Source organism: Orbicella franksi, chromosome 15 (assembly GCF_964199315.1).
Source record: "Orbicella franksi chromosome 15, jaOrbFran1.1, whole genome shotgun sequence".
Taxonomy (NCBI): domain Eukaryota; kingdom Metazoa; phylum Cnidaria; class Anthozoa; order Scleractinia; family Merulinidae; genus Orbicella; species Orbicella franksi.
This window is the reverse complement of record NC_138159.1, coordinates 2,484,791-2,497,700: the sequence shown is the minus strand read 5'-3', so window position 1 is coordinate 2,497,700 and position 12,910 is coordinate 2,484,791. Positions and strand designations below refer to the sequence as shown.

At 41.3% G+C, this 12,910-nt stretch overlaps 1 protein-coding gene across 2 annotated transcripts in view; it reads right to left on the bottom strand.

Moving 5' to 3' along the window:
• Positions 1-6,779, bottom strand: part of LOC145469056 (uncharacterized) — a 10,622-nt gene extending 3,843 nt beyond the window's left edge. Inside the window, exons 1-3 of one of the 2 annotated variants that reach the window (XM_081452707.1) lie at positions 6,140-6,779; positions 1,646-2,426; positions 1-243 (exon numbers count right to left, since the gene is read on the bottom strand). The exon at positions 1-243 is cut by the window's left edge and continues 13 nt beyond it. In XM_081452707.1, coding sequence (XP_081308833.1) covers positions 1-243; positions 1,646-2,326 — 924 coding nt within the window. In that variant the 5' untranslated portion in view covers positions 2,327-2,426; positions 6,140-6,779. Of the gene's footprint in view, positions 244-1,645; positions 3,615-6,139 lie in introns of those variants that run through there. The other variant, XM_081452706.1, reaches the window with a different exon arrangement.
• Positions 6,780-12,910: the final 6,131 nt, after the last annotated feature.

The following is a 12,910-nucleotide window of genomic DNA, read 5'->3' as shown; positions in this document are numbered from 1 at the left end:
CGATGTTCCAGAGCTGTGAAGGGAGGAGCTCAGCCTCTCTATGGATTGATGCATTTTTTCCAGCTGACCTTTGATGTCGTCTGATTCGTCTCGAACTGTTTCCTCTAAACATTGAACTCCTTGAGCTGCAGCTTTAAATTCCCCTTCAAGCAGATCATTTATGTCTTGGGCTGCTTCTCTTATGGTATTCTCTAAGACTTGGCCTTTCTTTTCTATTGCATGTGCTCTAAATTCTACCACCTCCTAGAACCAAACAAAATTTTATTTCTATGAATTCATTAAAGCCAACAAAATAAATATAAAACTGCTAAAAGTAATAAACTGATAAATTTATTTTTGTTCCCTGCTTGACCAAGAAGAAGACCCTATTAGCTCCTGTTAACACTGCTGAGCTCCCTTTACGAGACATAAAGAATACAGACACAAGTGTGGGATTAAAGAGGGGGAGGGGGTAGTATGCGTTTCTACATAACTGCTTCAATTTACAAATTAGACTTGGAAGCTGCTCATAAATTTTACAGCGTGGGCAACGTCATTGTTTTTAAGACGGCTTGGCGGTCACAACGTGATATGCATAACAATCCTAGTATTTCAAACATCATTTTCAGATCAATAGCCAGTACAAACTCTTTAGCGGACACGAAGAAATAATCAGATATACGGCGTTTTCTGTTTCGTTTCAAGTATCCTGGCAAATCTATTTGGTTTTGCGAGACACATGGAGATCAACCCATTATTGACTTTCCGAATTCTTCGTTTTTTCGCCAAGCCGAATTTTTTTTTTTTCGTCCTCGCCCGAAGCCTGTTCGCGGGCTAAGTTTAAATATACAGTCGAACTTCCCCTGGCACAACGGCTACCTTAGAGACACTCGAGGAAAATGGTCGTTACGAGAAGGTATGGATGTAAAATGTCATCTGTTTATTTCGGTGGGGGGGGGGGGGGCGGTAACACTCGAAAAATGCTTACTGTAATCCCTACTATCCCTGCATCCCTACTACGCATAATTTCACGCGTGATTAGTGCGCGCGCATTAAAAAATGGCGGCTTTTTCTTTACGACTGGACCTCGTCATAGAGGCAAATCGTCATTTTCTCGCAAACGAGTATGGTGACCTATCATTTTTTTCTGTTGTTTTGAATTGAGTAATAAATTTCTCTGTGTAATATAAATGTGGACCAATTCTCAGTGTAGAACAAAAAACAATCGTCGGAAACGTGAATTTAGCAAGCAATCGTGACTACAATCATCTCAGTGCAGGTTCTATTTCAGTGGAATGACCTTAAGCCGAAAAAATATGACAGAAGGTAACGTGTTGTTTTAGAATTGGTACCTCTGAGGATGAAAATAATTTTAAGCCACGCCCACAAAACAGGATCTTAGTACCTTTTAGGGGTTCTTTTCAAAACTTCTGATGAGTATCCCCAATCCTTTTTATATGGGGTTCCCCCCCCCCGGGCCTACAGTATGACCTTCTACATAGCAATCAGTCACTCAGTCCAATCAGGCATTGAGCTACCACAAAAACCTATGAGCTGTGGTCTCTTGGCTACTAAGATCTCCCAATGAGCTAAGAATCTTATGACAATATGACAACCACATTTATGTAGAGTGACAAGTAAACATTGTAATAAATTTTAAACTTGCCTCTAAATGCTCGAACCCTTTCTGAGTTGAAGTTTTCAGTTCTTCCATCGACAGCTTAACTTCCATATCATTTCTATACCACTCCAGCAGTTCCTGTACATTCCTTTCATCCTCTGCTGTGAGGGGATCTTTCTCAAACTTATGAATAGACACTTGCCATTTAACTTTCTTTGCCAGGCTGATTTGACCTGCGATTCTCACAAGGGCTCCACTAATTTCTTGCCACAGAGATGAAAACTGACAGTCTGCGATCTCCATTTGTTGGTTGACATGACCATACACTGTGTTTCGATAATATTTAATTCTCGCCAAATCTGCAGCTAAACTGTGGTCCGTACTTGTTGGCAGGGCATCCCATCCGGTTGTGGGAGGGGTGAGGTTGCATATTGTCCTCAGCAACCTGAACAGCAGAGTAATATCAAAATCTGTTGACTCGCCATACACCCCTGGGGAAGGGTACAGACAGTCCCACTGTGGCTTGGTAAGCTTTGCTGCTTTGAGTTTTTTCTCTGTGGCAGGATTTTTTAGTGTTGTGGGAAGATATCTAGGTGGACAGCGTTGATCAAAAATCTCTCTCAGTAGTGTAGTACCTCCACTTATCAACAGTCGTACAACACGTTGAAAATTTCCTTTTCCTTTTGTTGAACGAAGAATTTCATCTGGGTCTGGGGCAGCAGCCATTCTCCAGTCAAGTCAGTCTCCGCTTTGAATGGATGTTGTTCCACCTTAGGATTCTGATGGATCTTACATTGTACTCAATAGCGTTGTCACGATCGGCCGCCTGAAGAGAAAGAACGAGCCAAATGTCACGCTCAATCCCTCTGAATGCAAAATAGGCCATATTTACATCGGGCTGGTTTAGATACGCTGTTCTGTCCATCTGCTCAAACAGATTGACAGAACGCAAATATTTATTATCCCTTGTAATGACGTAATAAGCATTATATAAGACTTAACTAATTATGCAAGGGTGTCATTTGCGGTAAAAAAAAAATGCTCACGAGAACGGGTGTCTGGAAAACCCGAATAGCGAATAGCGAATAGTACGAATAGTGCGAATAGTGGCGAACAGTCTCGAATAGTGGCGAATAGTGGCAAATAGTGTAAAATAGTGGCAAATAGTGGCAAATAGGGTACCCAGTATCTCGCAGTCAACCTCGAAGCAACTTAGGATGGGATTTTCCCGCTAAAAAGCACGGACGCTTATCAGGACAAAAGGTGTTTCTAAACGTAACTTCTTCTGTTTTAACCGCTGCAAAAGCGTAAATACGTCTTTATTAGGTTATCTTTGTGTTTTCTGTCTTCTTAATGTCGGCGATGGACAACCCTAGCCTGAGTCCGGAGAAGAAAAGGTAATAAATTCACTGAAATTCGGTTGCTTATTTGGATAATTAATTAACGCTGGATATTAGATCTAAAGCGGTGATTATTGACGACTATTCGTCACTATTCGCCACTTTTCGCGACTGTTCGCTACTATTCGCACTATTCGAGACTATTCGCACTATTCGGGACTATTCGCTATTCGCTATTCGAGACTATTCGCTATTCGCTATTCGGGTTTTCCAGACTCCCCACGAGTACCTGCTTACTTTGTGCCAATAGCCTGCATAACAACATTCTGTAAAAGTCCCAAGAAAAAAGTCAGGTCCAGTGCACAATATAATTAGTGTGACAGGATGTGGCATAAAGGCAGGGAAGGAAAAACCCTTCTGTAACTTCTGTAACTTCTGTATGGGGCGAAGTGCCTTCGATTATGGGGTGAAATGACTTTTGGTTGAGGCGAAGTGACTGCGGGCGAAATGACCATGGGACGAAGTGACCGTAATTGGTTGATTGGAACAATAGCTGTTTACTAATTGCGTGGGTGTGACAAGAAAAAAACAACAAAAGTTGCACGCACTGGCAAACTAAAAGCAGTTTAAGGCGTTTCGTTGCAAGTTCACTAATCCAAGAGTGATAGAGATAACACAACAGTGATAGAGATGACACAACTAATTGACGTTAAGGAGGGGGGGGGGAGGGGGGGCAAGGGTATTTTCGTGACGCCGTGATCCGGTTTTTTTGTGCCCTGTGAATCGTGATTTGATAAAAAAAAACTGTTCCGTGAATCGTGATTGTGTATTCCGTGTATTCCGTGAGGCGTAAAATGCAAAAGTCCTTGGCTGTGAATCGTGAATAGATAACAAATAAATCGTGAATATCTAAAGTTGAGTTCGTAGCTGAATTTCACTGCATTGTGATCAGATTTTTTCCGTGACCTTAGTGAATTTAACGCTTGAGTCAAGCCGACTGAGAGTAGCGACAAACAAAACATGTTGACAGGTTTAAATAAACCCGTTGATTTCCTGATCACCGTTTTAGCCAATGAACCCGTCTTAATATGATTTTTGACTGATGAGCCATTGATGAACGACATGTGCGGACTCGGTGTAACTCAGACTGGTAAAGATCATGGCTGCTGAATCCGACAAAGTCCTCACGGTTGTTGCCTTTGAATATGTATCGTCCAGCAGATTCTGCTTACCCAAAGGACAAGATCCATCTTGAACTTCCTGCAGTGTAGAGCCAACTGTTCCACCAATCATCGACGAACAAGAACAGCAAGAGCAAGAAGTCACCTTCGCTCATCCTGAAGTGTCTGAAGCCCCCGAAGTCCCAGAAGATGATGTGCAGTATGACACAGACCGTGGGCCTGACGATGCAGTGGAAAGTGACAACGACAACGATACTCTGACCTTCTTAAGAGCCGTAACAACTCGCAGTGGAAGAGCTGTCCAAGTCCGATATTTCTCTTAAGAGGTCTCTTAAAGTAAAACCATCAAATTAAGATTTCAAATATCACCTTTCCAACAGCTGTAAATCATTGGTAAAGTTAAAGAATGCACTTTTTTGTACAAATTTTGGTTACAGTTTCGTGCACACGTTCGAGAATCGTGAAAAGTGAATTTTTTGTTTCGTGATTCGTGAAACCGAAAATTTACTATCGTGACTTTGTGACAACCCCGCCCCCCCTCCCTTGGCCCCCCTCGTTAAGGTCGTATTCCGAATTTTCAAATAAACAAGTCTTTGAAAGGTCGGCGCTTTGTGCCAAAAAAAGAGTCTCACTTTAAATTAACATAAGTTCACACATTGCGCGTGGGTACGTGTGGCAAGAAAACAACAATACAGTCTTCATTAACAGAAGTTCTGTGCAACTACACGCGCAATAAATCAAATACATTTAGACTCAATAAAAAAGGTTTTGAGGGCAGTTTATTAAACAACGCGCGTTAAGCCATCGATCGATCAACGGACTTTGTTTGACTTTGTTGCTATGTAAGTGCCACAAGTTACCGCTAAACAACGCGCGTAATCAAACAAAGATATTTAGATTCAATAGCTCTTTAACTACGTCAAGGTCAAATATAACTGAAAAGGTGTTACAGGCGGGTGAAACTTTACAGGATAAAAGTCGTTGGACGGTTTTCAAAGTTTTTCAAATACGATCGGCCATCGATCGTCAACGGACTTTGTTTGACCTTGTTGCTATGTAAGTGCTACAAGTGAATGCTAAACAACGCGCGTAATCAAACAAAGATATTTAGACTCAATCGCACTTAAACTACGCCAAGACCTCGGTCGCATTTTAAGTTCTCTACAGGGTTACAGTTTCTGAAATTCGATCGGCCATCGATAAACGAGCGCGAATTACCAACGAGCGCATCAACAACATCGGCATAGCGTGGGGGACAGAGAGAGACTAGGGCGAGTAAATCTAACAATTTATACTGAATGGGACGATTATAACATCAGCTAGGCAAATAGAAACAATCTTGTGAGCATATATACACTTTAATTATATCATGGAGCGAAGTAACTTCTGTATAGAGCGAAGTAACTCTTGTATGGAGCGAAGTGACTTCTATTATTGAGCGAAGTGATTTTTGGTTGGGGCGAAATGACTGGGGACGAAATGACCATGGGGCGAAATGACCGGATACCGATTTTCCCGCTAAAAAGCACAGACGCTTATCAGGATAAAAGGTGTTTCTGAACGTAACTTCTTCTGTTTTAACCGCTGCAAAAGCGTAAATACGTCTTTATTAGGTTATCCTCGTGTTTTCTGTTTTCTTACGTCGGCGATTGACAACCCTAGCCTGATTCCGGAGAAGAAAAGGTAATAAATTCACTGAAATTCTGTTGCTTATTTGGATAATTAATTGACGCAGAATATTACATCTAAAGCGGTGACTATTGACGACTATTCGTCACTATTCGCCACTTTTCGTGACTGTTCGCCACTATTCGCACTATTCGAGACTATTCGCACTATTCGGGACTATCCGCTATTCGCTATTCGCTATTCGCTATTCGGGTTTTCCAGACACCCTTGAACCAGCCGTCGAACGCCTAAATGTTCATTACCGTTCGTTCGGAGAGTTCATCAACTCACTGAAATGGATTGAAAACCATAAAAAAGTTTGGTGTAAAAGATATATTACATCTTCTTACCTTTTGATGTCCACCTTTTTGTTGTTTCTGATTTTAAATCTGCTACAGAGGATTCAGTCATCTCACAAAACATGCATCAAGGCGGAAGTGATTCGGCGTGTGAAGGCTCACGGGAAAGCAAACTTAAAAAGAGGAGGAGGGAGGGGATGGAGGGGAAGGAAGCCACATAACGTTACAAGCTATAACTGTTACCTTTTCGTGTAAAATGGTCCATTCGAAGTTACTTTTTATATACGATTTCTTAACTCTGAAATTAAAATAGGACGTTTGAACGACATCTCTTTCTTGTCTTTCTTCTTTGAAATCACAAGAACAGAAACGTTGACTTGTATTAAGTTGCCCCAGCACCTTGCGTGACAGCTTTCGCGCACGCTGCTTGAGTAGGAATATATCGAAAATCTTCTTTTCGGGTTTACCTCGTCATAACACGGGGACTGAATGTGGTCTCGATCTGATTTTCACCTCATTTGTTATCGCATTGTTTACGAAAAGTCTGCATACGAGTCAAGTCCAGTGGGACATGTTCCCGCAACATTTTCACATGTGTGCAAACTTGTTGTGATTTTGTCCCTGCTACATGTCCCCGCTACACTTCCCTGCTACATGTCGCCTCAGTGTGTATTACACACGTTTTTGTCGCTGCAACATGTCGCTACATGTCCTTGCAATATGACCCCTCGTGTCTGGCCACCTTAAGGGGGTATGGTACCCTAAAATATGGCGATTTTCATGAAAAATTCAATTTCTTGGAAATACAAGACTTAAGACCTTTGAGGACTTGTCAAAAACATTTTGAAACGATCTTGCCGAATTTCCTTCCAGATGAGTGTGAAATTTAAGGAAAGTACACAGTGGTATAAGTTTTTTCACGTGGCAACGGCCATAGCAACGGCTGTTTACTATAAGAACGTGACCAAAAATATAGATTATTTTTAACTTCTATGAACGAAACTATTTAGAAAAAACTTTTAAGACATGCACAACTCGATTGGTATAATTATTTGTGAAAAGCTTTGCCTCGAATTGCCATCACAGGCTCATTCATTTCCCTTATGACAAGGAATATTTCCCACAACTGCGGTAACTTTTTACAAAATAGAACAACCATTGCACCCCTCCCCCGAGATCCAATCTGCACCCTCCCCCCCCCCCACTATTTGTGGCTCGTTAAATGCTTAATACTTCGTGTAAGAAACTTAAAGTGCATTTTTCTCAAAAGTTTACTTTTGTACCGACTGACTTCGCGCCAACATTTCTACTTTGCAAGGTTTTTAAGTAGAATTTCTGAAACTTGGGCTCATCAAAGACCAATAGTGCCGTGATGATATAAACCAAAAAAATCGTAACATTTTAAGGTCTGTCACGTGACATGAGATGATTTGTCCACTGGGTGTGGTAAAAAATAAGGTTATTTCCAAATAAAGCTGTAAAAAGCACTGAAAATAAGAGTTAACTGTCAAAACTTAGGTTCATATCACAGAACAAAACAGAAACTTACATGATATGCTTATTTGACAGTCAATTCTTGTTTTGTAAAAGAGCAGGAAGTGTTGGCGTCAATACTATAAAACACTCTTCAAAAGGCTGTGGCTGGTTTCCATAGCAACCATTTTGAGTAAAACTCTAGAAATTTAATTTCTCTTCTTGAGTGCAATAGCACACAATTGATCTTTCTTCACCATATTTAGACAAACTTTTTGGTCCATATTGAGGATACCATACCACCTTAATAAAGGTCCTAGAATTGTTCCCTGGGGGACACCACATTTGACCAATTTTGGAGTAGACATAAAGGAGTTCATTAGACAATTTTGAGTGCGATTGCTTAAATATGATACAAATCATATGTGACAGAAACCGCGTATTCCACAGAATTGGAATTTTTGTAATAGAATGTTGGTCAATATTGGGATCGACGGTGTCGAAAGCCTTTTTCAAATCCAGAAAAAACAACGGCATTGACGAAACCGTGATCAATATTAATGACCCAAGTATCCGTAGCTTTGAGTATAAACGCAGTAACCGTAGAGTCTAGAGAACGAAATCCTGATTGATAACGAGAGAGAGTCAGGGCACGCCCTCAATAATTTAGCTGAAATATTATCTCGTCCGGTAGCTTTAGACCTACAAAGTTTTCAGAGCAGAGTAAAAATATGTGCCGATGTTGTTTCCTCAAAGGCGAACTCCTTGACAACTCCTTGTCAGTTGCGCAGAGAAATTCTTCATAGGTGGTCTCAACATTCCCAACATTTCGGCTAAGGTCAGGTCCAATTTCAGTAAAGAGAGTATTTAATGATTCAGCAACGTCTACTTGACTCTTCGATTTTTGCCTTTGATATTGTATTTCATTTATGACAGTTTTGGTTGACTTACGAGATGTCAGTTCGTTGAGTTCGTTGAGTTCGTTGAGTTCGTTCGAGATGTCAGTTCGTTGACCGTTTTCCAAGCTTTGCGTTGATTTTGGCACAACTGTTAAAAACAATTTTATAGTAGGCCTTTTTAGCAAACGTCACGTGTGATTTCCCGATTTTCCCGCTTTTTCGTTTTTCGAAACTGGTTCCAGGTAGACAGATCTCTGGTTTTAATAGTTTTCCTCTTAAGTTGGTCTCTGAAGTTCATCTGCTTTTTTCATACAGTAGTAATCCAAGGAGGCTTGGAGGGCCGTATTCGTTTACTCTTCAATGGGGCATGTCCGTTGCAAACACTTATAACTAAATCTTTCCATTTTTTCCACCTATCATTGGGGTCGTGAAGTTCTTTTATATCGTCCCACGGTTGTGTCAAAATGTCGTTTCGAAAATTAGTGGAGTTAAAGTGTTTAAATTGCCTGTAATTGATTAAATTAATTCCTTTTCAAGGAGCGGGAATTGAAATTTTACGGAATACATAGACTAAGCGGTGATCGCTTGTGCCAACGTGAGACACCCCAGAACAGATAATATTGCCTTGATGACTAGTGAAAATAGGATCAATTAAGGTGCTTGATGAACGTGTGATTCGAGTGAGCTCATCGATTAATTGTTTCAAACCAAACATTTCGGTAATACTTAAGAGGGCCTTGCATGAATATCATCACTTGACAGTAAATTACAATTCATGTCACCAATAAGATAATATAAAACACGTTCAGAATCTAGTCTTCCTAACAAAGTATCAGGATGCAAAAAACAAGATCAGGAGATGAGTTTGGCGGTCTGTACCACAAAGTGACTACAAAAAGTTTTGAGTTAGGCTTACGAATTTCAATGGACAAGATTTCCCTGGGCTGATTATTCAAATCCTGGCGGACAACGTAATTTATGTCCGAACGAATATAACAGCAAACACCCCGACCAAATCTACCGGTAACAGTCCTGTCTCAACGGATCACATCATAGCCCTCAACCTTAACGTCCTGGTGTGAAATACCCCCGTCTAGTCTTGTCTCATTGATAGCCAGGAAATCCCTACAGTTATAATTTAAAAGAATACGAAGTTCATCTAAGTGTTTCAGTAGACTTGTAATATTTAAGTTAGTCATTTTAAACCCACGGCCCTTGGGAATTATAGAATCTGAATTGCACGGGGAACTAGGTGGGTTTAAAATAAAATCAGAAGTCGCCCCACAGACAATGAATGAGAATTAAATCAACGGACGATATGATTAACTAAATTACTTGCTATAATGGTGATACCCTTCTTGTTAAGATGAAGCTTCTGATTGTTTACGCACGATTCATCAATGTTAGGGTGTTTAATAAAACCCCATCCAGTTTGGTTACAAAAGGATTTGATGACTTTGTTACAGTCGGTTTCCTTTTTACTCAGACACTCCTCATCATAGCGCAGTGTCAATGCCGAGATCGTGACTTTGGCGTCAGGAGAGGAAGACGAAGGTAGGTTTCCAAAGTCGACGATCTGTTCGGCAACAACTCTTGAAAAATGATCCTTAAGGTCATTGGTACCAACATGGCATACAATGAAGGCTGTAAATAATGTTTCATGTCACCAACTGGAGCACTAAGAAAGCTACGGACACTCACTCGTCGCTTCGCCGCGCGGCTCAATAGGGCATTTCACAGGTTGTAGTTCCCCATCATGCCCAGGGCATTTAATCCCAAAGGGTTACCCGGGGGTGGGGCATTTGACGATTTAGTCAAGTACAGATAATTATAAATTGGTACTTTTTAAAAACGAAAGCCGGCTGCTTTATTAAGGTTTAACCCTACGTAAAGAACGTAGGTGTAAATTCCTTTTCGGAGATTTAACCCATTGGAAACTGGCTCGTGCCCTACCACCAACCCCAAGATAAACAGGGCCTGAAAGGTTTAAAAGAAACCTTCGAAGGTAACTTACTGACATTTTTATAATAGAAAAGCTCGTATTTTTGTTTGAAGGGATAAGCCTTCTCTCAATGAGTGTTCTCTGTTTGTATATGTCTTTGAGGAGACCGGTGTGCATTAGCTTTGAAAATGTTTTAATTAATCAATTTCAATACGCTTTGTAAATACCATGCCATAAAGTTGAGTTCATGAATAACAGTCAGAATCAAAGTTTTACAAGCTATTCACTGAAATTCGGTTGCTTATTTGGATAATTAATTAACGCTGGATATTAGATCTAAAGCGGTGACTATTGACGACTATTCGTCACTATTCGCCACTTTTCGCCACCGTTCGCCACTATTCGCACTATGCGAGACTATTCGCACTATTCGGGACTATTCGCTATTCGCTATTCGAGACTATTCGCTATTCGCTATTCGGGTTTTCCAGACTCCCCGCGAGTACCTGCTTACTTTGTGCCAATAGCCTGCATAATAACATTCTGTAAAAGTCCCAAGAGAAAAGTCAGATCCAGTGCACAATATAATTAGTGTGATAGGATGTGGCATAAAGGCAGGGCAGGAAAAACCCTTCTGTAACTTCTGTAACTTCTGTATGGGGCGAAGTGCCTTCTATTATGGGGCGAAATGACTTTTGGTTGGGGCGAAGTGACTGCGGGCGAAATGATCACGGGGCGAACTGACCGTAATTGGTTGATTGGAACAATAGCTGTTTACTAATTGATTACTGAAGTCTCACTTCCATTAACGGCTGGTTTCCATATGATCGCAGACGATCGCAGATCGCAAAAAGTTCTGCGATCGTCTGCGATCATATGGAAACATACTTCTGCGATCGTCTGCGATCGCCTGCGATCCTGCGATCGTGATCGCAGACCATCGCAGACGATCGCAGAAGATAGAACCATGTTCTATCTTCTGCGATCGTCTGCGATTAATTGCGATCGTGCGATCATATGGAAACCAAAGTTCTGCGATCTGCGATCGAAACGCATCCCATAATATTTTGAATTCCGACCCATGATTCAACGCTTCTTTGCAATAAAGCAACCGCTTATTTGTTGTAAACATGGCTGGCGTTGAACAAGGTAACGTTAGTAACGAGAAATTTATGGAGGAAGTTGCGCGATATCGATGCGTTTACCACCGCAACAGTAAAGATTTCAAAGACAAAAACAAAAAGGCTAACTGATGGGAAAAAATTGGGGGGAAATTCAATTTATCGGCGGCTGAGGCGGAGGTCAAATTCCGCAACATAAGAACTGCGTATGGTCGTCATCTGAAGCGATTAAAAACGCTACCTTATGGATCGGGGCGAGATGTAGTGCCAAGGGAACTTCAAAATAGGTTAACTAAAAGAAGAAATAAATTTGCTTGCAGCAAAATTTCCTCCTCGACGTCCGCCATATTGCTTACTGTGATTTTCCCGCCAGCACAACGCGCATGTAATTATGACAGTTCCGCTGTCCGAAATGCATGCAACAGTCGGCTCTGCGATCGCTTGCGATCGTCTGCGATTATATGGAAACAACTCTCTTTGCGATCGTCTGCAATCTGCGATTTGCGATCCGCGATCGTCTGCGATCATATGGAAACCAGCCTTAAAGTTCGCACATTGCGTGGGGAGTAGGTGTGACAAGAAAAAAAAAAACACAGTCCTAATTACTAAAGTTGCACGCACTGGAAAACTAAAAGCAGTTTAAGGCGTTACGTTGCAAGTTCACTAATCCAAGAGTGATAGAGATAACACAACAGTGATAGAGATGACACAACTAATTGACGTTAAGGAGGGGGGTGGGGGGGGCAAGGATATTTTCGTGACGTCGTGATCCGGTTTTTTTGTGCCCTGTGAATCGTGATTTGATAAAAAAACTGTTCCGTGAATCGTGATTGAAGTGTATTCCGTGAGGCGTGAAATGCAACAGTCCTTGGCTGTGAATCGTGAATAGATAAGAAATAAATCGTGAATATCTAAAGTTGAGTTCGTAGCTGAATTTCACTGCATTGTAATCATGATCAGATTTTTTCCGTGACCTTAGTGAATTTAACGCTTGAGTCAAGCCGACTGAGAGTAGCGACAAACAAAACATGTTGACGGGTTAAACCCGTTGATTTCCTGATCACCGTATTAGCCAATGAACCCGTCTCAATAGGATTTTTGACTGATGAGCCATTGATGAACGACATGTGCGGACTCGGTGTAACTCAGACTGGTTAAGATCATGGCTGCTGAATCCGACAAAGTCCTCACGGTTGTTGCCTTTGAATATGTATCGTCCAGCAGATTCTGCTTAGCCAAAGGACAAGATCCACCTTGAACTTCCTGCAGTATAGAGCCAGCTGTTCCACCAATCATCGACGAACAAGAACAGCAAGAGCAAGAAGTCACCTTCGCTCATCCTGAAGTGTCTGAAGCCCCCGAAGTCCCAGAAGATGATGTGCAGTAT